This window comes from Photinus pyralis, unplaced genomic scaffold (genome assembly GCF_008802855.1).
Source record: "Photinus pyralis isolate 1611_PpyrPB1 unplaced genomic scaffold, Ppyr1.3 Ppyr1.4_LG6, whole genome shotgun sequence".
Classification (NCBI taxonomy): domain Eukaryota; kingdom Metazoa; phylum Arthropoda; class Insecta; order Coleoptera; family Lampyridae; genus Photinus; species Photinus pyralis.
Genome location: NW_022170663.1, coordinates 6,346,859 through 6,371,835, shown reverse-complemented (window position 1 = coordinate 6,371,835; position 24,977 = coordinate 6,346,859). Strand labels below are relative to the sequence as shown.

At 38.1% G+C, this 24,977-nt stretch overlaps 2 protein-coding genes and 1 long non-coding RNA gene across 5 annotated transcripts; 2 read left to right on the top strand and 1 right to left on the bottom strand.

Annotated features, from left to right (window-relative positions):
- Positions 1-4,409: 4,409 nt before the first annotated feature.
- On the top strand, positions 4,410-12,627 carry LOC116173525 (sodium-coupled monocarboxylate transporter 2-like). The gene is made up of 8 exons (XM_031491038.1): positions 4,410-4,573; positions 4,621-4,898; positions 4,947-5,166; positions 5,214-5,354; positions 5,397-5,615; positions 11,766-12,036; positions 12,082-12,233; positions 12,281-12,627. The coding sequence occupies exons 1-8, from the start codon at positions 4,410-4,412 to the stop codon at positions 12,537-12,539; spliced, it is 1,704 nt and encodes a 567-aa protein (XP_031346898.1). The 3' UTR covers positions 12,540-12,627.
- A 1,019-nt stretch (positions 12,628-13,646) lies between these two features.
- Positions 13,647-15,075, bottom strand: LOC116174267. 2 transcript variants are annotated; one of them, XR_004146075.1, is made up of 4 exons: positions 14,901-15,075; positions 14,324-14,406; positions 13,847-14,273; positions 13,647-13,784 (listed from the first exon to the last, which is right to left on the bottom strand). It is a non-coding gene; the product is annotated as an uncharacterized LOC116174267 (long non-coding RNA). The 2 variants fall into 2 exon arrangements; XR_004146074.1 differs by lacking the exon at positions 14,901-15,075 and adding an exon at positions 14,482-14,891.
- Positions 15,076-15,260: 185 nt separating this feature from the next.
- Positions 15,261-22,131, top strand: LOC116173793 (sodium-coupled monocarboxylate transporter 2-like). 2 transcript variants are annotated; one of them, XM_031491486.1, is made up of 9 exons: positions 15,261-15,496; positions 19,814-20,028; positions 20,074-20,351; positions 20,398-20,620; positions 20,747-20,887; positions 20,939-21,157; positions 21,208-21,478; positions 21,523-21,683; positions 21,729-22,131. In XM_031491486.1, the coding sequence occupies exons 1-9, from the start codon at positions 15,452-15,454 to the stop codon at positions 21,991-21,993; spliced, it is 1,818 nt and encodes a 605-aa protein (XP_031347346.1). In that variant the 5' UTR covers positions 15,261-15,451; the 3' UTR covers positions 21,994-22,131. The 2 variants fall into 2 exon arrangements, with proteins under 2 accessions (XP_031347346.1, XP_031347347.1); XM_031491487.1 differs by having other exon boundaries at positions 15,265-15,496; positions 19,807-20,028; positions 21,729-22,129.
- Positions 22,132-24,977: the final 2,846 nt, after the last annotated feature.

The window sequence follows — 24,977 nt, the reverse complement described above, 5'->3', positions numbered from 1 at the left end:
ATATTTTCGTTCAGGTTCGCTATGAAGCGGTACATGTGTGAATTCCCCGGCATACCAGAATCTCGAAAAATTACTTTTTTAATCCTAAAACGGCCACCGGTTACAGAAGGCGAAAAGACGCTTGAAGGCAAGAAAGGGTAGGAGGAGACGGAAAAAATACAATTTTGAAAATATTATACATCAATCCGTTCTTCAGAGCAAGCCCTAAGATGAAATGATCAAAAATCTTCCCATAACAGTTTTGCGGAAGTTAAAATTCTCAGGAAATTTGCACTATAGGTACAGGTTTTCAGCATAGTTTGTGCGTATTTTTAGCGAATTTTATAAGAATTAAAAAAAATGTGCTAATGTTTGCGTTTTGTCCGTCCGTCCGTCCGGACCCAATTCTGCCGTTTCGAACTACTTTTAGGGGAATGGTCCTATAGAGTCTTGGAATTTTTTGCAGTAGGTAGCCTATACCTTCAAGGTGTGCCATACGGCCATCAAATTTCGCTGTCAAAAAGGGGGGCCTCCCCCACGAATTATTTCCTGAGATGCTGTTTTTGAAAGTAAAACGTGCATAATTTTTACATACGACAAGCAATTGGTCTTAGATTTTGCATACGCGTGCCTTTAGTTGTGCCAAGGTAAACTTTAGAAAATAGGGCGGGGGGGGGGGGAGGGGGCAAACACTAGGGTAAACACATGTTCTATCTTTTATGGTATTCTAATAAAAGGTCTCATCGAAATAAATTGGTTTGTACAAACTATAACTTTTTCGAGATACGTGAGCGACGGGGCCTGAGGAGGAGGGGGTTAAAAATTAATTTTATCTCTCACTGTATTCAAATTAAAGGTCTCAACGAAAGGAACCATTTTCTACCAACTACTGCCCTTCTTTCTGTCCTCTTATCAAAGTACGGGGTGGAGGGGGAGTAGAACTAGTACTTTAATGAAAGGTCACAACGAAAGGAATTAATTTGTACCAACCGCAGACTTCCTCCTCGACCTCTTATCGTGATTGTGTATATTCCCTTATACTTCAAGAACGGATTGTCGGAAGAGGGTACTCACAAAGGGCGATAGAGACGTCTGCAAGAAATATATCCATTGGTGATGTCAAAACAAAAGCTATTTCGGTTTAAAAAAATGTGTTTTATCGGCACAAGAGATGTGCCCAATTTATACTTGTTTAAGTATGACCTTGTTTGGCTCTTATCTATGGATAATCTGTACATATGTACTATATGTACCGTAAACTATTTTAAGATGATGGTCTTATCGATAAAAAATGGGAGTAAGCCCTAAAAGGTTGATTTTTCATGACACCAGGCTTTTTTTCTGCTATCGTCTAGAAATTATGTTATCCTGGCGTCTGGATAGACGTCCCCTCGTTGGGCTCCGTGGTGAGTTGGGAACGGGGAAGACGAAATGTGACGCGTCCGACATGGATACTGAAAAACTTAACCCAATAATCCAGAGGGAGCGCCTCAGGATACTGAATCTGAAATCTGTTGCTGGTCACCGAAACTCAACACACCAAACCACAAAACCGCTCTCCGCCGCTGAACAGAAGATAAGGACTCAACATCGACCTCCAAACCTCTCGTGATCCAACCCGCATCCGGGTCAGGCAGGCAAACCGGTAGAAAAAGAAGCAGAGGTCCAATCACTCCGACCCAACCGCAGACAAAGAAGAGCAAACCACAGTCACAACCAAAGGTGGATGTCAGTAAGGAAGAACCACCCTGCAATCGTAGCTACAAGCAAGCTGCCGAGAGGCAACTCAATGTAGTGATCCTAGATACCAACAGCCCTTTGTGTAGGCTAGCGGCTAACCAAGCGAACATAGTCCAAAAACTGGCCAAGGTTCGTGACCAGCCCTAAAATGTTCTACCACGTTCAGGGGTTGGAGACACTCGGGCGAGATTCTAAGAATATCGTGCGAGAATAACCATTCCGTTAAGTGGTTGAAGGACGTTGGAGGCTGCACACCTAAAGGTAGTGACGACCCGGGGGTAGTCAGGCGGTGCCCGGAAGCGCAGAACTCCTAGGCAAAGGTAGGCAGCTGGTGTCTTCTACCCGAAAAAAGATCAACCTGAGGCTGATAGTTTTCGGCATTGAAGGACCAGGCTCACCTAATCACGCGAACCAGAGGTGGGGAGTATGTCAGTTAAACCACCACAACAACACCAGCAACTGCTACAGGAGCAACTGTATCAACGGAAGCATCACCATCCATTGCTGAAAAGGCTCAAATGTCAGCAACTCACCCGGCCGGATTACGAACTGGGTCGAGTTTGCGGATATCAAGACGCTGCTGGAGTCTGATTCTAGCAAAGCCGTGGTAGTTTTTGCAACTCTATAGAATCCGCCTCCTTTGCATCCCTCCTAAATAAAATTCTAACAGAAAGTTCATATTAGCTAATCTCAGATGAGAGGGTAGTTCTTACATGGACAACCTTTCAGAGACAGTCGAGGTATCTTGTCTATTGAGACGGAGAGTTTGTTGCTGCCCGCTAAGTCCGTCCACCATACGTTGTTTCATTTTCCGGTAATGTCGACGAATATCGGCAACAAATACCTATGAGCATTCCTCCTGACGTTGTTTACTAGTTTTTGCACACAGTCGGTCGACCTTCGTCCGGTGATCAAGCCATACTGGTTGGGGTGGAAAAGTCGTTTAGGTGGGATTCCTTCATACAGTCTTTGGAGAAGAATTCTTTCCAATAGCTTTCCAATTTCGGGTAATAAAGTTGCCGGCCTGTACGTGTTGGGATTGGTCTGGCCCATCTTACCATGTTTCAAAATAGCTTTAAGTTTGCCAGTTTTCCAACTGACAGGAAAATAGCCCAGCCTTAACAGGAATTGAATAAGTCAGAAAGGGTTTTCACTCTTCATTAACGTTCTTAGTCCCTTTCCGTGAATTCCGTTCAGTCTAGGAGCTTTGTTTTTGGGGATTCTTGGCGCTTGTGCAAGGATACCAGTCTGGATTCCAAGTTGAATTGTCGGATCTACTAGATCTTCACGTGAGAGAATAAGCCATTCTGGTATAAACTGTTGAATAGCAGAAGTTTTGAGATGAGCCAGTTTCGAGTTCTGAGCGAGCCGACTAAGAAATTGCCTATCCTGGAAGGGCGATCGGATTCACTCCCTCTCAATTCTAAAAACTATCACATTTTTTTGATGCGGAAGTGGCATCCAAATCGTACATATTCATCTGCAGGGATGGACCTAAGACAATGTAAGGAACATGCACTGGTATCTACTCCAATTCGATACCACTCAACAACTAGACAAGCTTCCTACCGTATTCCAATCAGAATTGGTAGGACTAACGTTCAGTGTAAGAAAAGTTCTTATGCATAAAAGACAAAACTATCAGAATCTTTAGTGACAGTAGAGCTGTCCTGCAGTTACCTGGCCACTCTAGGCTTGTTTCCGAATGTCACCATGCACTAGAGCAAGTAGCAAGCAGCAAAACCTTTGAGGACGTATGGGTTAAATGGCATGCTAGAGCGAAAGTTAATGAGAAAGCCTTAAAGCCGGTATTTTTTGTGGTCCAGAGCCGGCTCTTCCAGTTACAGTGGCAATTGTACTTAGTATCCTAAACCCAGCACAAGGCAAAGTGAAACTCGATTGACGCCATACGAGAGAAGCCTTCAGAGGACAATCTCGGCGCGTTTTTGCACAGGGCCATCAAGAAAGAACCTAAGATTACTTGTGGGAGAACTTTCTGAGCTCTGTAAACTGAAGAGGAGACTGCACTACCATTAGAGCCGTCTCCTCTTCCGGCATCCTTAGGTTCATCTCACGCGTGGAATGGCTGGGAAAGGCCCGAATACGAGACCTAAGTACGCGTGGACCTTTTCCATCCCTCTATCGTAATCCAGAATACCACAGTTTCTTCCCTTTTTTTAATCCATCTCAATTTTCATATTCTAAAAACTATTTTGATTCATTTGCGTAGTGTGCGAATTCCTCGGATTTTTGGACTTTTTAAAATTCTTCATATTCTTCAAAATTGCTTAATTCTTCCGGTTTTTTTTCTCTGGTTCTTTAAATTCCTCAAACTCATAATATCGTTCAAATCTTTGGGGATCTTTGGCTTGCTTGTTAACTATAGATACTTATAAACAAAAGTTACTTCTCTGCATATATTCACCATAAAATTTCTTAATTATGTGATTTGTTTGTTCATATTATGATGCCGCCTTCAAATTATTTCAAAACAGTACACGAGGACTAATCCCCCGGTTCAACAACACTACAATAATGACACAACGATAATTAACGACTTGCATAAATATTTAATCAAGATGTGAGGCTGAATAATAGCGGAATTTTTAATTCTTGGCAATGCATAATTTTATTAACTTTGTCCTGTGATTAGCGATGGTAACTTGCGCATTATCCACCCAACGTTCGTGATGTTCACCCCATTGGACTATTTCATCTTCTCCGCCTCGATAATCGTCAGTCTGTGTATCGGTTTATACTTTGGATTATGCAAAAAAAGGCAAAGCGCCGACGACTACCTTTTAGGCAATCGATCGATGAAACTAGTTCCAATTGGTCTATCGATGATAGCTAGGTAAGGCGGTTTTGGGAATGGTAATTTGGCACATTGTCAATTTTTAGTCAAATTAGCGGTGTGACACTCCTGGCGTATCCCTCAGAGATCTACACCTTTGGTGCGAACGCGCTGTGGATGTGCCTGGCGGTTGCGATAGCCTGTGCCATCACTTGTTACGTGTACTTGCCAGTAATTGCCAAACTAAAAACACCCAGTATTTTTCAATATGTCGAACTTCGATTTGGTAGACGGATTAAAATAATTACATCCGGTATTTACACATTGCAAGTGATGTTTTATAACGCAATTGTGATACATCTGTCAGCCATTTCGTTCTCGCAAGGTCGGTACCTTAAAATTGCAACGGTTAGTTATCACCCGTTTCATTTAGCCAGTGGCATTAATTCGCACGTAATTGAAATAATTGTATGTGTCACCTGTATACTGTATACAACAGTCGGTGGTTTCAAAACGGTGATCTGGACGGACGTGGTGCAGCTTGCTGGAATGGTGGTCGCCGTATTCATGGTTTTCATCCTAAGTGTAATATCAGCGGGTGGAATTAACAGAATCTACGAGAAAGCATTGGAGGGCCATCGCCTCGACTTTAAGTATTTGATTCTCATGGCTCCGGCCGTATTGTAAACACCTCCACTAGTTTCAGTGCTGATATGACAAAAAAGGATGGATTTTGGCAGATACTAACGGGGAACATAGTGATCTGGATTTACAATATTACCTTTCAGGCGGGAGTTGTTCAAAAATACATTTCTCTTTCCTCTATTTCGAACTCAAAAAGGTGGGTAGTTCGGAGATTACCCAATTTGATCTAGTCTTACAGGGCGGCACTTATGTTAGGAACCGGTGCGATTGCCTTCCATTTAATAGGGATTCTAATGGGAATCGCCCTTTACGCCAAATATTCCAACTGCGATCCTCTGACTTCTGGCCAGATTACACGCGCTGATCAAATCGTGTCTTTCTTTGTGACGCAACACGACGAAAACGTCCCTGGATTGGCAGGAATATTTACCGCTGGAATAATGTGTTCGGGACTGAGGTAGGAATTTTACGTTCACTCTTTTTTTTCATAAGGGATTGCCTTGAAAAATCTTATCATCAAAACACTATCATCCGATTTGGACTCAGATTCCCCAAACAAAATAACCTCCAGTCTATATTTAGTTAATTTGGCATCACAGAATACGGCCTTCTCAGAATAGAAACAGCAATGTTACAAATTTGTATGGTATTTTGTCGGGCCCTGGTGGGTGTGCTGTGAACTAAAGCATCAAAATCAGAGTAGCGCCATCTGGTGACCAGCTTCTAAAGCCATGAAGTCATTTCCTCAATTCGATCTAAATCATAAATATCGATAAAGAATACACAGTTGTTAAATTAAAGTGTATTTAGATACAATCACATTACATTATTTAACACATGTTTACAAATTACATATAAAACTCAGAAGTGAGTGGAACTTACGCTTTGTAGATGTTAACACTTTGCAGAAAGATCCTTACATACCGATTTATCGTACGAAGTATTTGGTTTTAATTGCTGTTTATTGGACTAAATATTTTTGTTAAAAAATATCTTGAGAACTAAATTTGTTGTTCCAAGAGGTAATAAAATCGCTTCAGCAAATTGTCACACAAGTTTTTGACAACAAATGTTAACTTGATCCTGGTGCTTACTTGTTACTTAAGAAGCGAGGGTGGAAATTGTTTAATTATCTAAAACGAATTACAATATAAGTATCTACGTCTATATAAATATAAAACTCAAGTCTACACCTTTTTGCGCCTATACCGTTACCGTTGGTAATTTAGAAATTCCATACCTTGCATAAATAGGAGAGAAATAACAGCACATTTCAACCCTCTTCGCGTTTCAAGCACAAAACAATCTGTTTCAAAATATGGGAAACGATGCCTTTTTGATATTTTATCGTTACAATCCGCCACACAACACTTTCTACGGTCACATAACTTGTTCATATTTTAAATCTTTCAAAAGTCAAAATTGACATGCGTAAAACCTTGTGTACGTATAAAATCGACGGTAAAAATATTTCCTGTAACGAGCAAAATTACAGGTTTTGCAAAAAAATATTCGAGTCTGCGATAAATAGTTCTCCGTACAACCACGGGAAACGCTGTAATCAGTGACAATTTAGCGCCATTTATGTTTCTGTTCTGTGAAGGTCTTATTCTGTGTTTGGCATGTGACTGCATTTCCATGGAAATTAAATGACCGTCAATTTAACTGCAAGATGAAACGCCGAACTTAAATCCAATAGGTGTGGGCATTTTTAAAGCTCTCGTAATCAAACAACCCAATTAAGACAAAACAATTAACAACAAATGCCTAATGGACTTTACTCTTATAATAGCAATAAAACGGTCTGTAGCCACTGTAAAAATGAGGTTTTCGTCAAAAAGATATGGTATGGACATGTTGTTTTATGCTTTTTTCCAAATTGCAATTTTAAAACTGAAGGAGTGCTAATTCTTGCCAGTTCACAATAGAAGATCAAGTGTCCCACCCTACTCGGGGATGAAACCTATTGACTAGACTCGTACTGTTCATAAGCAGGGCCTGATACTTATTAACAAGCGTCCCAATTCGTCCATGCTTTTGGACTTTCTGTCCGTCCGTCCGTCTGTGTACATGATAACTCGTCTGTGTTTGTTGCTCGTTGTTTATTTATTTTGGTTTTTAAAACTTTTACGCCAGGTCCCTTCAATAAAACCAAATACTCGGCACTCGCACATATAAGTAATACAGCGCATGTGCAGAACACTTGAGAATCTTGAGAAGAAGACAAGACAATTTTCCGTAAATTATAGGTAGTCCTTCATCTACATGCAGGGATCTGGTATGGGCATCTTTTACGATTAGTGTGGCCACATTCATTTTTGGAGTAATTATTAGGGGTTGTTTTTCTTGTGTAGACATGGAGGTTGCACGTTAATCTTCCCGTTGTAGGACAATTCGCACCCGGACATTTCGCACCAAGGAAAATTGGCACCAAAGATATTTCTCACCCGGACGTTTCGCTCCCGGAAAATTCGCACCCGGATAATTCGCAACGGAATAATTCGCACCAGAATTTCGCTCCCCTGAGAGGGTATTTTGTGTATGGTTGACTTTTAACATAGAAAGTCGGCTGTGAAGTATTAAATTAACTCAGAGCTTGAAATCTCCAATATGACTCACCAATATCACGTTTTATTATGTACTTGGTGCATGTAATAGACGTATACCTACATTTAAAATTTGGATACTTTCAATATTAAGGTATAATTTGGAATCGTGACGTCCATTTTGTGTTCAAACCCTAAATGGGATCATTTATTAATATTGAATAAAAGTTCTCTAAACCGTTCCCATATAACGACGACGAAGGTATAAGCAACGATGAAACTTACGTATAAAAAATCAAAAGTTCAAAAGACGATATCCTAACTAATAAAATACCCAATTAAGGGCTTTGAAACTTGTCATCGTTGACCCAGATCCTGGCATTGCATGTTAAACTAAGAGCCGATGGATCCTTCTTTGCTCTTCTCGCTCGACACAGCCATGATGAGCAGTTTTGGAGTTTAAGGTTCTTAGCAAAGAGGTACATGTATCCTTCATAGATTATGTATCTCTTTCCCCTTTTCGTTGTACCGAACTCCATTGTTACGCGCCCCGTATAGTTTGCACCGCCTAAATCTCATATCCATTATCAACTTTTTGTAACAAATCAAATTTCAACTTTTAGCCTCAGGGACAAGTCCATTTTTGATGATATTTTCCTTGATTTTGGCATTTTAATGTGGCACTTAAATATTTATGTTGGTTAAACAATAGCCATACAATTTGTAGAGGAATAATTTTTTTAATAGTATTTATGAGGCAAGAATTCATACGTACAATCCTATGTACCTTTTTAAATGGAATGGACCATATCAAAGCAGTAGAGATATTAGGTCACTTTAATAGCATCCATATCACTCAAAATCTGGAATTTAGTACTTATTTTATTGTAATCTCCGTATTAAACATGAGAACACTTGCTAAAGGTACCATGAATGAAAATTTATTTAAAAAAAAACAAAATAAAAGGTAAAAAGACACTCATCCGTGATGTAAATTGTCCATGCACTCATGTTCACAAGTAGACGGATGCTGCTAAACGCTGGTATCGGTCTATCAGCAAAACTGTCACCTGACATTTCTTAAACCTATTTACCCAGTTTTATTGTACCAATTCACAATCAAGGTTTTTTTCATTTGGAAACCTTTTAGCACGTACAAATAATATTGCAATAGGAATATAAAAGTCTAAATAAAATTTTAACAATTATTATTTGTTAATAGCTGCAAGTTAAGTTTCCTAGTTCTCTAACCTTCGATGTCGTCCATTTAAAGGACACATAACGAAATACGTATGTATTGTCTTAAAAGAATCTCAAGTAAATTATAATCATATTTGAACTTAAAACAAATAGATTCTTGAGAGTTTCCGTAAAATTAAAGAGATAAGAACTGTAAAGTAACGAAAAAAGCAAAAAATGTTGATAAATATCGTGAAAAAAATTGATCTTGCTATAAATTATATGGCTATTATTTAAATAATATACTGAAATTGTGAAGATCCATGACTCTCAATGGGGTGCTTAAGAAGCTTCGGAGAAATAACACCAAAATCTACCCATTTATTATTATAACAATTTTTATGGGGAGATTTTGGTGTTATTTCTCCGAAGCTAAATAATATACAGTGGTGCATTAGAAACCATACATAGCTATTTCTGTAAATTAAAATAATTTTCAAAAAACACTTTGGCACGTCAAATTGATCATGGAAGGAAACAGTGTCTAAAATAAAACTTGCTCACTAATGTCTTTGTCTCGCATCGCTGACAGTGCAACCCTTAAAATCTTAAATGATGCATCGTTGGTAAGGTCGCCCATCTCTGAATTCGGATATGTAATTTTTTTGGTTTAGTTGTTTCATTTCCAGCGCATTCGACGTTGCAGGTACAAGTTTTCTCTTTTTTATACCACTTGCAACTGCATAATTTTGACGCACGATCGCATTAGCTTCTATTACATAGTGATCGGCCCGACATCCTTCCAATGACATAAACAACAGCGCGCCCTCAACTTTTAAAAAATTTCGAAAATATCAAATCTAAAAAATTATAGTCTCACCAAATTCAGAGAAGGAAAGCCTTTCCAATGATGTCCTATCTTCCTTGTTGCGCAATTACCAATGCTAAGGGTTTTGCTTTAGTACTAGGTATGCCATACAAAAATTAAAAAGGAAGTATATAGGTACTTAACAATTACAAACATTTAAAAGAAAAAATCATCAATATCGACCTGTTCCAAAAACGTTTCAAGATTTTCAAAACCCTTACTGTTTTGATTATTAACAATCTCTTAAAAAAATGCCAGAATTTTTCCATGTATCTCTTCAAACTATAAAATAAATAACAGTAAGAAAATCAAAAAGAAACTTTTAAGTTCATTCACTACGTACCATAGTTGTAGCAAAGGTAACGCAAAAAAATAAGCAGTTAGTGTAATTTTCCTCAGTCACCAATAATCAACATATAGCCATATGTGGTCAAAGAAACGTAAAACTGGTTCTAAGAAAACGGGAAACTTACCTTTTCTGAACACCACCACAACACTACCACCAGAAATAAAGTTTTTTAAAATTAAAAAAAAAGTATACACAAAATCAGAACCCGTGCTCAGATAAATTTTAAAATACCACTCTGTCAAACGTTCACGAATGAAGATACTATACAGGTGTTAAAGTTCTAATTAGTTGTGGTCATACGTACTTAAACCTGATTTTTCGGACCTAATTACCTTTACCTCTTAATAAACCCTATTCATCTTCCAGAAATAATAGAAAGGATGTCATTACGATATTTCTCTTATTGTTTCTTTATGAAGTGCAATTTGTGTTATCGGGGTCTTTTCAAATTTACCTTTAATTGTAATATTATCTTAATTACTTATCCAAATTTAGTGCCATCTATGAAATGCATTGTTCTATTGTCATTTATACATACTCGTTTTGTCAAAAATTCATTTCTTTTGTCACTCTTTTCAACTAAAGAAATAAAGAACAATTTTTTATGTGTCTTCATTAAGAAATCTTTATGTAAGGGAGCGTTAAAATTACTTCCTTTTTCTATTTTCATCATGATCTTATAATGTAAATATTTTTAACTTTAGACTTATCACTTTGTTTGTGTACGGTATTATATGTTGATTCTGTTTTAATATTAAGAGCGTCTCAAAAGTAGCGAATATTACACATAATACTGTAGATATACTATAACTAGGTATAACTATTTGGTATTTAATTACTCCACAAAAGACGTTTCAGTTACCTATTCTTATTTTCTCAAAACGAAAGCGCAGTAGATAAAAATTATGTGTTCTTAAATTACAGGATTTAACTATATCAGACTCTTCATACAACTTCAAAAAAAAACCAGCGTGATTATATTTAAGAAATGGAAATACTTAAAGAATCGCGATGTGTTGAAAATGAAAGACCAAATAACTATTATTTGAAACATTTTTCGATGAAGTAGATGTTTACCAAGATGTGCACTACTACATACATTCTGTAAAGGCAATGGTCTAGTAGTTTTAATAAACCAAAGATTTACAGAATTATCCGGGTGTGAATTATTCGGGAGCGATTTTTCGAGTGCGAATGGTCCGGGTGCGAATTTTCCGGGAGCGAAATGTCCAGGGTGCGAAGTATCCTGGGAGCGAAATGTCCGGGTGCGAATTATCCGGGTGCGAATTGTCCGCACACGTAATCTTCCACCTACATTAGTAGTCCCATTGCATCCAAGAAGGGACTGAGTACTAAATTAAATGTTTCTTCACGACTTCTCAACATTTCAGAGTTTTCGGTACTTATATACAAAATCTGCAATTTTGATGAACTTGTACAGGAAAATACACTGTCAACGACAACAAAGAGGAATACCTAACGGTGCAATTGGTACAATTTATTACCAACATTAAAAAGACGTAGGTGAAACCTTGGTTGGCACTTTCGGCTTCCTCATACTTCAAAATTTCATGAATGGAAACTATGCACTCATAACAGATTTCAAGGCAACTCTTAAAAAAAATGTTGCCAACGGAACTGTAATAATCCAAACTAATCTACTAGCACACTATCTGCAACACTAAACACGCTGGCGGCGACAATATACAGCGACTTCATCTCGCCATTCTTCCCCAGCACCTCTCTGAGATCCAAAGAAGGCTGCGTATTAAAATTGATAGTCATTCTAACAGGTCTTATATGCACGACTCTAATTCTTTTCATCGAACGCATGAGCGGTATACTTCCTTTCTTCATGTCGCTACTAGGGTTAGTTTCCGGAATATTCGTGGGGGTGTTCTCGCTCGGTATGGTTTTCCCATTGGCGAACGCAAAGGTGAGTGCTTTAGGTTACTAAACTTTACTCACAGTTGTACTTCAGGGGGCATTTTGGGCGATGGCTGTTTCGTTTCTTACCGTTGGCAGCATCACCATTGGTAATCAATGGTACACCTTACAAGGAGGAATTGAGAGCTTTGCCAAGCCGGTTTCGATAGACAACTGTTCTATTCCAATCAATGTGACAGCAACAAGGTCTGTAAGATTGGCGAGTTCTTGTAATTTGACCGTCATATTTTTAGTGGTCACTTATTGCAGCCCCCATTCATCCTGTTTCGTCTATCGGTGTGGTACATTTCCGTAATAAGTTTAGTATTGGTAATTGCGATTGGTTTATTAGTAAGCTGGGTTACAAAGCGTGACGGTGACGTCGTGGATCCTGAGCTCTTAAGTCCATTGCTTATAAAAAAAGATACGAAAATTGAGAGGATGCAGAAGTACTTGCCCGGCCAGCCTTACTGTGATACTACCTACAATTTTGATACACCAACACTCATATAACGCATATAAGTCGACCACACTAGTCGTAGACATTCTGTGAATCTTTTGTACTGTATAGAAGAAAAATATAGAAAGGAGAAGTTTTTCATACAGTTACTTCTCTAGTAGAAAACTACTACCATGCCCCCCCCCCCAGAATTAAAGAGCTTAATTTTCATGGAGCAAATTTTTTAAAAGTAGATGCACTTTTTCTGTATTGTCAAGCAAAATAATATAGGCACCGTATGACTACCACTACAACGTATCATATGCGATCGGGGCTGTAATTCCGGAACATCTGGCAATCGATTTGTTAATTAAGCGCGAACAATTTGATACCAAACTCTTCTCAATCGGCGCTCTTTTACTGTAACTCATTTAATTAGTGCAAGCTAATTATACATACTCAAAAGGCTAAATGAAAGCTCATGAACTCTTTACATTAATTAACTTTATGTTAATTGTTAGTTTTCGGATACAGAGCCCGTTGGCGTTTATGTAATTTTTGCAGGCACGCCGCCAACTGATAACGGACAAAACAACTCTCTTCGGGACTTGTTCTATCCTTGCTTTTACTTATTATGGGGAACTAAAACGGCCTATAAACAATTAACGGCGCGGAAACCAAAAAATATTAATTGTGCATGTGTATTAAAACATTGTTTCCCCCATGTACACAAAATTGACCAAACATCCCCTAAGACGTCGACGCCTACCGGGAGGACAACTTGCTAGCCAGCACAGGTCGGGCAGCCCTCCTCTCTCAGTACCACCCTAGCAACACACTTCCGTGTAAAAAGCGTTTATGGTAATACGCATAAATGTCCGGCTGTATTCTTGTATGAATATTATGCGTTTATTATTTCCCATTGATATACGATTATATGCGTATATGCGTATATTAAAGTGGTGTTATATACGTTTATAAAACGATTGCTAAGAAACGGTTATTTATATACGTACTATTAACGTAGAAAGTGAACTCTATGATTTATATATATGAATAAAAATCGTATTTTAAACGTAGGTATAAAATCGGTCTACACAAAAACGTATACCATACTACCAATACCGAATTTATCCTTTCAAAACGCTTTAAAACCGACTTTAAACGTAAAGTGTGTTTGCTGGGCAGTCTGTTATCGAGGTTATCCTCGAATTCTGCACTGATCGTGATCGAGGGTGCTTGCGAAGAAGCTATCTATCCTGTTCGATGGTTCCTGTTGCAGCAAAAAAGCGGAAGACAACTTGCTTTGGATAAACTTACTAAAATTAAAATAAAAAATAAAAACTGTGGCGGAAAACTGAGTGTTGTGTTTTGTCCTTACCTTTGGTACCAGATTTTTCCTATAGAAATCACAGTCTTTGCGTCTGCAATCAAATCTACCTCTTCTACAGTGACGTGGAATAGGCATTTTCTAATAGCGTTCAGCGTATAAAACCCCAGAAAACCTAAAATTGTTAAGACTGGATCAATACAACAAGGGACGAGGACAAAAAACAGATTTTAACCCATACGATCTAAAAAAATTTAATCAAATATCTACAAAGGAGGAAAACACATTGCATAACAAGCCTGTAAAATCAAGCACAAAGCGAATTTCTCCAAATCGAGTGGGAAAAGACGATTTCTGGTTGAATTTTACCTGTAGAATTACAGAAATTACAATCACCGGGATTCCGGTCCAAAGCTGTGGACGAGAACCTGATGTTTAAGGACCTACCTCCTAGATCAACGACTGGTCATCGATGAACCTGGAAAACGACTTTATGAATGTTGGCAAAACTGGGTCTACTCCCTGTACCAAGATCGCATCGGTTTACTGGCGGTTATAAGTTGGGGAACTTGAACAGATAATTGAATCACTACAAGCGCATTAGTGTATTCCTGGAAATTCGATGAACAAAAATAACAATTTAGCCATTAAACAAAAGAGAGGTAAGTAGTAATTAAATATAATACCTCGTTATTATTAATTATGTGCAGCGTACTTGGAGAAGATCGATGTCTGGACCTCTCCCACTAAACAACTAAACGTGACATCACCTTGTGTTAACTTTGCAAAGAAGTTATTTTCCATTGAGAATATATTACTATTTAAATTAATAAGTCTACTTTAAAAACCACAATGAAAATTGCAATTATTTTTAATTAACCAATAAGGTACTTTTTTTATTATCCGCGTATAAATTCTTCGACTGAAATGATATGGGCGATCGATTTCTGAGATCCTCAACCTAATATCCGAAGACCCAGTCAATAGCAATAAATGGTTTTTTGATAGTACAAAAAACCATCATATTATGTATCTTCCATAGACAAGTTATGTGAATATTGAAATCAAACTCAATTTTATTAAACGGAACAGTTTATAATCTGACCTGTGTCTGTCCATCTGTGGGAGCAACTTTCCTCGTTTCTCAAATTTTCAAGCTTCATCGAGAATGTGAATAATAACTAGCGCCTCGCATTTAAGAAGTTAACATTATCATTGTGTATAGTTGCTGATTTGCATACTAAATTTTCGGCTAATATTAATTCATGGGAAGTACACCTTTAAATGAGATACAGATAAATGGTAATTAAAAGGCAAGGTGATAATTGTATTAAATTGAACGATTATGACAGCAGCAAGGTAATTAACGATAAAACTAGTTTTTCAAAGTACTCCAAAAAACAAACAATACTTAACATGTGTTGTATAATTGACATACTGGGTAGCATTGAGATTTATAATTTCATTTTAATAATATTTTACACTTTCTGGTAATAAATGTACTCCACCCATCTATAACATTGTAATCAACTGATTCATGCTTCATATATGTACCTAGATTATATATAAATTATTGATACCCGCTTGCGTCTTCAAGTGTTTTGTCTTCACTTAATCTTAATGATGATCTAAAATTTAGTATTTTTATGTGAGTTAATGTTTTGCTATGTGACTTTTTGGAAGGAAGTGCATCAAACTCAGGTAAAGACAAAAACCGGTAAAGTATTTTATTTTGCTCTCATGTGAATATTATCTTTAATGCATAATTGCAAATTGCAGCACCGAGACATGTTTTTTTAGTGCTGTTAATATAGTTAATTATTTTAAGACTAATTGGGCCTTGTTAGGGGGACAAACGGTAATAGTAAAAGTATTTTGACAAAACCAAAAAAAAATTATTGTCTAATCCAGTAGGTAACAGTCACGCTGCTACCCGTCATAACCCACCTATACGTTCTATATTCATTCCCCCTGTTGTTTGCTCACTTTTTACCACGCGTTTAGTTCTGAAGTTTCCCTCCAACTGTTCTGGTTTTTAAAAGCCAAATAAAGACTATGAAACCCTCTTGAAATTGCTTTTGAAGTTCCTCATACTCTCGTTTTTCGACTCTAACTTGTCTTCGTTTCCCTTGTTGCACGAACCAACAATGCCATGACTTTTGATTCTAGAATGGAAATCCTTATAAAATGATAGCGACCCTTAAAAGCTTTAGAGGCCCTTAAATCTAACACAGGGCATGAAATGCTCTTGAAGATTCAGATAATGACCTTAAAAAATATTATAAATAATAGATATGTATAATAATGATTTTTTTACAATATGAGCAATATGTATCGTGCGCAATACCGTGGTTAATACTGTTGTTTGGTGCAATTAAAAACGAGAAAAATTTCAAAATTACTTTGTCTATTATTATATTTGATAATATTCAAATTAGAAACATTTACTATTGCTGTAGTTACTATAAAACAATATTACTTGAGTATGTAGCTAAGTACGCCAACATAACCGGCCGCATTAAAGGATTCGTTTAACTATTCTTGTTCATTAAGCAGTGGACACAAATTACGCACTGTCCGCTTGTATAGTCCAGATTTTGTTTTAATAGTCGCGACTCTGATGATGTTATCATCACCGGGATAAACTTCGGTTAACTCGTCCAGTTTTCCAGTTCGCAGGAGGTGTATTATTTTTTTTTAATTAACACGACGATAGTCGCTGTTTTGATATTGGCCTGTGCCGTTCTCCATTTTGCACGCACTTGGAGCTCTCTAATATTCCAAATTGTAGCTGACACAGAATTTCCCCAGAAAACAACACCATATCTTAAAATATATTCAAAACATCAGAAGCAGTATGTTTTTCTTATATTCTGAGAAAACGTTTCAGTGCATAACTACATTTAGCCAATTTCCGGGTAATGTGATTAACATGGGTTTTCTAAGTAAGAGAAAAATCAACATAAAGTCCAAGTAATTTAAATTCATTGACTTGCTTGGTTGATTTGTGTTTTAGTTGTATCAGTAGACTATTGGTGTAATTTTTTTCAACAAGGTGAAATTGTATACATAGTGAGGGTCTTGTCGGTAGTCATTGCCAGTCCGTTTTTGTTGAAGAATTCATACAATTTGGTTAAATTTGTGTTGATTTAATTGGCCATCGCTGATATGCTGTTGTATCCCGATATAAGTGCGATGTCATCTGCATACACGCTGTGGAAAATCGATACAACCTTGTCCAGGTCATTGATATACAGTAAAAAAAAGTAACGGTCCAAGAACGCTACCTTGAGGAGCACCGTGTTCAATTATTTCTTTTGCCGAGCACACTCCATGATAACTTACAAACTGTTTCCTATTCAGCATATAATTCGTTAAGAATTTATGACATACTCCTCGCAAATCATAGGTTTCGAGCTTCGATAACAATATTTCATAGTTTACACAGTCAATTAAACGCCTTTGCCAAATCAACAAATACCGCCATAACCTTATTATTAGGGCTAGGATTTTAATGAAGTAAAAAATCAACGAAAATGCATAATAAAAAATGCAATTATGACTTAAAAATCTCGCAAAAATGACACAATTTTAAATAACAAATAAATTTATTGATAAAACTGAATAAGACCGCAAAATTATGATAAAAAGCAATTATGTGAGATGAGACAGGAATTTCATTGGTGGTTCATTTCCACCCTCTGCAGGCCAGTCGTACAAACTACGTATGTAAGGTACTGACTCACTTACAGCATCCCAAAGAAATCTAATCCCTTAGTAGGCATTTGTTTGTGGATGACTTTAAGCACGTTCCAAGAAAACCTTAACTATGCATTTAGCTTATAATGGAGGTTTTAGGCTTCATTTCTAAACAGGTAAAGATACCCGGAACTACCGAGAAAAGAAAAATATTGCATTGTGTTTTAGAAATCTAAGACTGCATGAAAATAAAACGTTAACAAAGGTTTATAAGTTCGCCAAGAGAAGTACCGTAAAATATCAAACAAACTAGCGCTATTCCTGAAAAATGCAAAAAAAGTAAAACACACAAAAACTCCAAAAAAAATTACCGTAAAAATTAGCAAAAAATGACCCATTGCTCAAAAATGGCAAAGAATGCACCAACAAGTTGCTGTCATTTGATTCAATTTATCCTGAAACACGTTTATATATAACAGAGCAATGTCTCAGACTTTCAGAAAAAAGATACAAAATCATCATCTCCTTATTATACTGTTATCTAAATGTTTCAGTGTTACTGATTAAACTGAATAGCGCAGTTTGCGTAGATCTATGTTCAGTGAAACCATGTTGGTTGTTGCGGATGATAATCCGTTGAAGAAACTTCATTATCCGAAAGGCGACTAGTTTTTCAATAATCTTAGAAAATGTAGCCAATAGAGATATTGGTCTGTAATTCTCAATCTTCGCCTGATCGCCCTTTTTGTATAAACAAATTACTTTCGAAGTTTTTGACAGTTCTGGAAAATCGCCTATTATGAAAGAAAAGTTTATAATGTGACACACGCCCTTATTGTATTGGATGAAACATTGTCAAAACCAGAACTGTTGGAATTTTTAAATTTTAAGGACTCCGAGAGTGCTCCCTTCCTCCTAAACGCTTCCCTGACAGTCTCGCGACTACCAAAAATGTTTCTACATAAGGTAACTTATCTGTGAATAAAAAAATTATTATTATTATAATCAGAGTACCAATTAATCGATTAATTAATTAATTGATCTCGAATCAGGCAGGTCTTTTTCTTCTGAAAAAGCAGTGCCATTCTATTTCTCGTATGGGAAATTTATCGATAAGGCAATGGAGTCATAAATGAATCCTAAAAACTTCTTTTTTGTGCCCGGCGGAAGAAAACGTTTATCATAATTAATTAAAAAGCCCAGCTGCTCCAGATGATTGCGGTTACAAATTTGGTGTTTTCCAAACAACAATCGTAGGAATGACCTAAAATTAAAAAATCGTCCAAATAGTTAACACATGAAATGTGCTTTGTGTATCCCTTCATCCAGGATAAAACCAAAGGATTAGCCTGCCTGCCCGCAGTTTTACCCACCATTAAGGTCTCCTGTAAGGTTTCTGGCTCTCCTGCCATCTCGAGGATAGGTCCTTCTGCGGTTTTAAATCACTCGATTGGTTGTAAACCAGGCGCTTCCTGTTTAAAGATCGTCTAAAATAGGAGCTGTCCATATCAGCCCCCCCCCCTCCTTTGAAGTGCTAGGTTTAATGACTGGAGGGCAAAAATTGTCTGGGATAATATGTTTTGGTAAAACGTTCTCTTTTTCTCCCTTGTTAAGGTCATTCCTTATTATATGCAACCATCTGGAAGCCAAAGCAGGGTTTAATTTTAGGGTCTCTGCCCAAAATATCTAAAATGTCGTCCGGCAAATTAATCTCAAGGACATCTCCGGCTTCTGTCGAGTTCCGCAAAACCCGGGCAGTACCTGTCGCGCTGACTACGACGTTCCCTATGACTATACCGAAGTGCTGCGACTTCGGCTTTCGAATTGACGAAAAAGACCTTGATCGACGGGAAGAACGAGATCGAGAACGGTAACCCTCAACCCCTTTTCGCGTTCCAAATCCTTCTCCAGTCTCTATGATTGCGTTTTCCCATCACTAAGAAAGGTAAAATCTAAAAGGCATTTATTAGAAAACCTAGAAAAACCGAGATAAAAACAAATAAACGCTGGCACAGTCGAGGCAGAAGCGCAAAACTCGAATAATGTATCGGTTCTTTAAACAAGTGCGGGGTATCGCCTAAACGTCGAAACTACATTTTTATGGAATGATATATGAAGGATCGTAAGACAAGGTGCGTTATTTTGTATAGGCAAAATGACGTTTTTGAGAGATAACCTCCACGGTAATGGCTGTAATAATTACACGAAGTGGTTAGGTTTTGGAATTGTGAACGCCGCACGCGAAAAAAATAAAATAATGCCATTTGCATTTCTTTAATTCGATGCAAAGTAAAATTAATAACAAACTGAAGGTCTTAGGTTTACGACCGCCGGCAGAGATCATTAGTTCGCGTGAAGATGGAATACGCTACGTTCTCTATCGCAGACTATTCGCTATTGGCTATTTTGTTAATCGTAAACTGTTGCATTGGACTCTATTTTGGTTGCTACAAAAAGCAAAAAACGCTCGATGGTTACCTCTTTGGAGGAAGAAAGATGGCAACGCTTCCCATAACGCTGTCACTTGTGACTGGGTAAATATATTTTGCATGCATCCTGAAATAAAGTTATCCTTTTAGGACAATTTCGCCATTAGCGATTACAGCAGTACCATCCGAAATATACACGTATGGCACACAAGCTTCGGTGATGATCGTATCTGCTTTTATCGCCGGTTTGATAAATCACTACGTTTATTTGCCCGTATTTTACAATTTACAGTTACAAAGCGTTTATCACTATTTCGAATTACGATTCGACAAATCCGTCAAAAATTTAGCCTCTCTTATATACATTTTTACAAAATTGTTGATGATGCCTTTAATTATTTATGCTTCCTCCTTATCACTTAATCAAGGTAAGCAGGGGGCACCAAAGCTTAAATAAATGTAAAAGGTTTTTAGTAACTGGGATTAATCTACACGTGATCGCTTGGGTTATAGCGGGCGTTTGTATTTTTTATACAACAATTGGAGGCATAGAAGCAGTGGCATGGACGGACTCATTGCAAGTGTTAATCACTCTCAGTGCCATACTTTACGTGTTAGTGAAAGGAATCATGCTAATAGGCGGTGTGGATGAGGTATGGGAGAAATCTTCCGATGGCCAGAGGATAGAGTTCTTTAAGTATGCAGCAATGTCAGCCACTTGGAAGGAGTAGACCACACACGACTCTTAGTTGACTAAAAGCAATATGGTCTACCACTTCTATACACATCACACTTAATATTCTCTTATAAAGCGCACTTTCAGCATGAATCCAGATCCAACAGTTAGAAACACATTTTTATCAGTGGTGATCGGAAACATCTTCTTATGGTTAGGATTTCTAGCCATTCCACCTGCAGGAGTTCAACGATCAATTTCGTTACCTTCACTCCAACGTGCGAAAAGGTACGCAGCTGTAATGAAAATGGTTTCATCATTTTAACTTGACAATTTCAGGGCCAATGCGATAACGACAATTTTAGCCGGACTATCCAAGCTGTTCTGTTGCTTTTTGGGATTAGTCACTTACGCCAAGTATGCAAATTGTGATCCATTCTCGATAGGGCTGATTAAAAAACTAGACCAAATCTTCCCTTACTTTGTAGCTGATATTGGGAAATCAGTACCTGGTCTTAGTGGATTGTTTGTGGCAGGATTGTGCACCGCAACTCTGGGGTAGGCAAAGTAACTGTGCCCGGGTCCACTGAAAAATGTCCGCCTTTTAGTGCTTTATCGAATCTTTTAAATTCGGTATCTGCCATTTGCTACCTCGATTTTCTCATTCATGTCCTACCAAAAGGCGGAAAAGTGGCAAATTCCAGCACAGCTGTAAAGGTCATCACAGCGATCGTGGGAGTTATAAGCGCGACCCTTATATTTGTGGCAGAGAATCTGGGGTCCTTATTTGAGTTGTTGCATTGTGTTCATGGTATTACGGAGGGTCCCTTGCTGGGAGCTTTTACTCTCGGTTTGCTTATCCCCAGGAGCAATACAAAGGTGAGTCGCTAAACTGACTAAACTCAGCCAAACTTGTATTCTAGGGCGCACTGATTGGGGTGTTATCATCGGTAGGGATAATGTCATATATCGTAATTCAACATCAAATATATGTCTGGAACGGCGCGATTCCTCATCTACCAAAGCCATTGCGTACAACAGAGTGTAACGCAACTTACTTGAACGAATCGCTTGTTACGACAATGTAAGTTCCACTAGAGGATCGTCAGATCTATCGAATTATTCGTAGCACCTCTACTTCGGAAGCACCGCTGTGGCTCTTCAGGCTTTCCTTTCAATACTACACCGGCATTGGTACAGTACTTACCATTTTGATTGGGGTCCTTATTAGTGTACTGACGACCAAAGAGAGCGAGGTAGATCCTTCTCTTGTAATACCTTGCGTTCGCCAATTCTGTTCACCAAAATCACAGACCGAAATTCAGCTGAAGGATACTCTTTTGCATAAGAACGCTCAAATTACAGATAATTCCAGTGGTACACAAAAGTTATAAGTAAACTGAATTTGTAGTAACTAGTGACTGGTAATTTATTCCAATGGTTATTTTCTTGTTTTTGTTGTATATTTTAGGCAAGCTGCACTGTATTGTACTTATTGTATATTTTTTGTACAATTTGGATTAATAAACATATTGTAACCAGTGTCATGGTTTTAACATTTTTGACGGCGAAGATGGAACCCTTCCAATGAAAGCAGTGTATTGATGGACTTTGACATTGCCGTTTTAGCAAAATGTGGAACCTCCTTAAGTGTATAAAGGGGCCGGTGGTTTGATTGGTAGAATCGAACCCTTTAGTGGTTTACCGTTATGAGTATGTGTTACGTCGCGAAAACCGTCCAAATGGTAAAGGGGTCTGATGTCTACAGGGACTGGTTTTCCCTTCCCAATTTTTACTTTCCTCTAAAAATGTGGCGAGAGAAGGTACTGGAATTTCCCCTTTTAGTCCATGGGTCAGTCGACATGACGGTATAATTTGGGGGTACCAATTTTCCTTTTTACAGTGGTTATACATGTTTATTAGGATGCCAAAAAACCATAATTGCCGTCTCAAAGCGGTAGCTAATAGAAATGGCGGTCAAACAAAGATGGCGGATGTTGAGCTTTATAAAATCAACTATATCTCTGGAATTATTGATCCAATTTCATTATTCTTTCATTGTAATGAAAGCTCTTTATATGTGCTATAAATATTGTAATAAGTACTTTTTCGATAAAATCAACTACCTATTGATAAGTAATTTAAAAACATGTTTTTTTAAAATTTTTTTCCGAATTTTCTTTACTACCTGTATTAATAAATACACAATATATGGTAAAATATGCGCATATATATTCAGAATATTAGTGAAAAATATGCAAACAGTTTTGATGTATATGATGCACACATATGCAAAATGATATATGTTGCATAATTTCTAATAAAAAAGGAATTACCCACGATAAACACTAGCAATAAGATGCTTCTCTCAGTTTTCTGGACGAAATGATTGCCTCCTGTCGCTAAGAATTAATTTATAAGCACTAAACAGAGAAATTTCCTCTACACAACATCAACAAAAGCAATAGGTGCATAAGAAAACGATAAACTATTGGGAGCAATTTCCAAACCTTCCACATCAACACCGTAGAGAAAGAGAAAGATAAAATAGTTTGGAAATGATGAAAGTAAACATCAATTAAATCAATAAATCTTCCTTCCGGATATTGCAGTATGTTTCATGATCGCGTCCGTTATACAAATCCGCAAAAATGTATTAAAACTTCAAATTAAAATCGATTAAATCTAACAAAAATACATCTTAAAATACGGTTCCGTACGTAAGCCTCTCTTGGTTAGCCGTCGTGTATGCCTACCGTATACAAGACCATATCCGGATACTCTCTTCAGGAGCCCTCCTGCGCAAATTGCATGAGACTAGGACATAAGGGCTTGTTATTAAGAATAAAGCCTCGAGCTGCCCTTGTTATCTGATGCGCGTTGACTCCAAGGTCGTGGATTATGGTCAGTGCGGTAACACTCAGATCTCTCAGGTTTGAGCAAGTTGCGGGCTTTGAGGCTGTGAAGATTTCTTCGGCTCCCTATAACAAAATCAGCACATACTTCCCATTGCGGTTTCTCTCAGCTATTATTTAAAAGAGCTTTAAACCGATGGGCGTCGTTTCACTGAGTATTAGGCCAGGTTAGGGAAATTTACATATATACCGCTTTATAGCGAACAGAAGCAAAAGTAGGCCTAGACTTTATAAAGCAATAACAACACGTGCATCTTTGCAGGCTCTAAATTTAGGTGCGAATGAAACCCTGAGCGTATGTGTACTTTCGCATTGCGAGGACATTGATTATTTCATTTTATCTGATCTGGTGGTATCGGCATGTGGTTTTGGGATTTCCATGGTGTTGGAAAGTACGGGAGTATCAAGAGGTTGTAAATGCTGGATACCAATGTGATTGCGGAGGGCGAGAGGTGGCGTAGTATCACAATGGAGGGAAGAATATGGGGCGGGGTAAAGTTTGTGCGAACCAGCAATAGAAGGTGATCAGAAGTGATTGTGGTGTCTAGGACAAAGTTGATATACCGTGGTGTGATACGAAGGTATGGGTAGTGTTTTTAGCACGACAAATGGAAGTGTTATTAAGGTGGTTGCCGTTAGGGTTACAGGTAGAATCGCGGATCAGAGTGTTACGGGAGTTAGGATCCACCAACAAGACGGCGTGGAGGAGGGTAGAAATATAGTAAAAGAGATCATTCGGAAAAGAGTCGTCTGGGGGATTGAAAAAATTGAAAAATGTGATAGTGATGTTTGGGAAATGGACGGTGGCGGCTTCAAATTGTAGGTGGTTAACGGAGTGGAGGTAAAACGGCCGGATCGAAGTGAAGAAGGATTTTTATGAGCGGACGTTTGCGGCGTATACCACAGTAGTTAAAGGTATCAACGACGAAATCCATTATTTTGGAATTAGGATATAATTATGTAAGGAGTGGAGAACGCTACCACGTTTCCGGAGAAGGACGCAAAGAGATGGTAGAGGTAGATGCCCGGCTGACCACCGAACGGTGGTCGGGAAAGAGATGGATAAAAGTGAGAGCTACGGTACGTACGAAATCGGTTTGGCTGGGGTAATACCTTTGCGGTCTTCTCAATAGGATGGACATACTTGGTTGCGAGTAGAGCATTCTGAGGAGAGTTAGCCGATTTTTATGCACATGGAGCAGTGTTTTGGTGTAGGATCCGGGATGTGAGATAGTTCGCATGGATCGTGTCTGTTAAATATGCAGACACCGTGTTGGAGGAGGTGCTCTAGGGTGGATTTACTAGTGGTAATGGACGAGGGTGGTGGAAAGATTGGTTGCAGCGGAAACGATGCCAGATTCTCCTTCCATTTGAGTCCTGTCAACGGTTATCCGTAGATGGCCCGCCCTCTGTAGAGGTTTTACGGCGCGCGTGTTTTAGGGGTCCGTAACAGGAATTAAAGG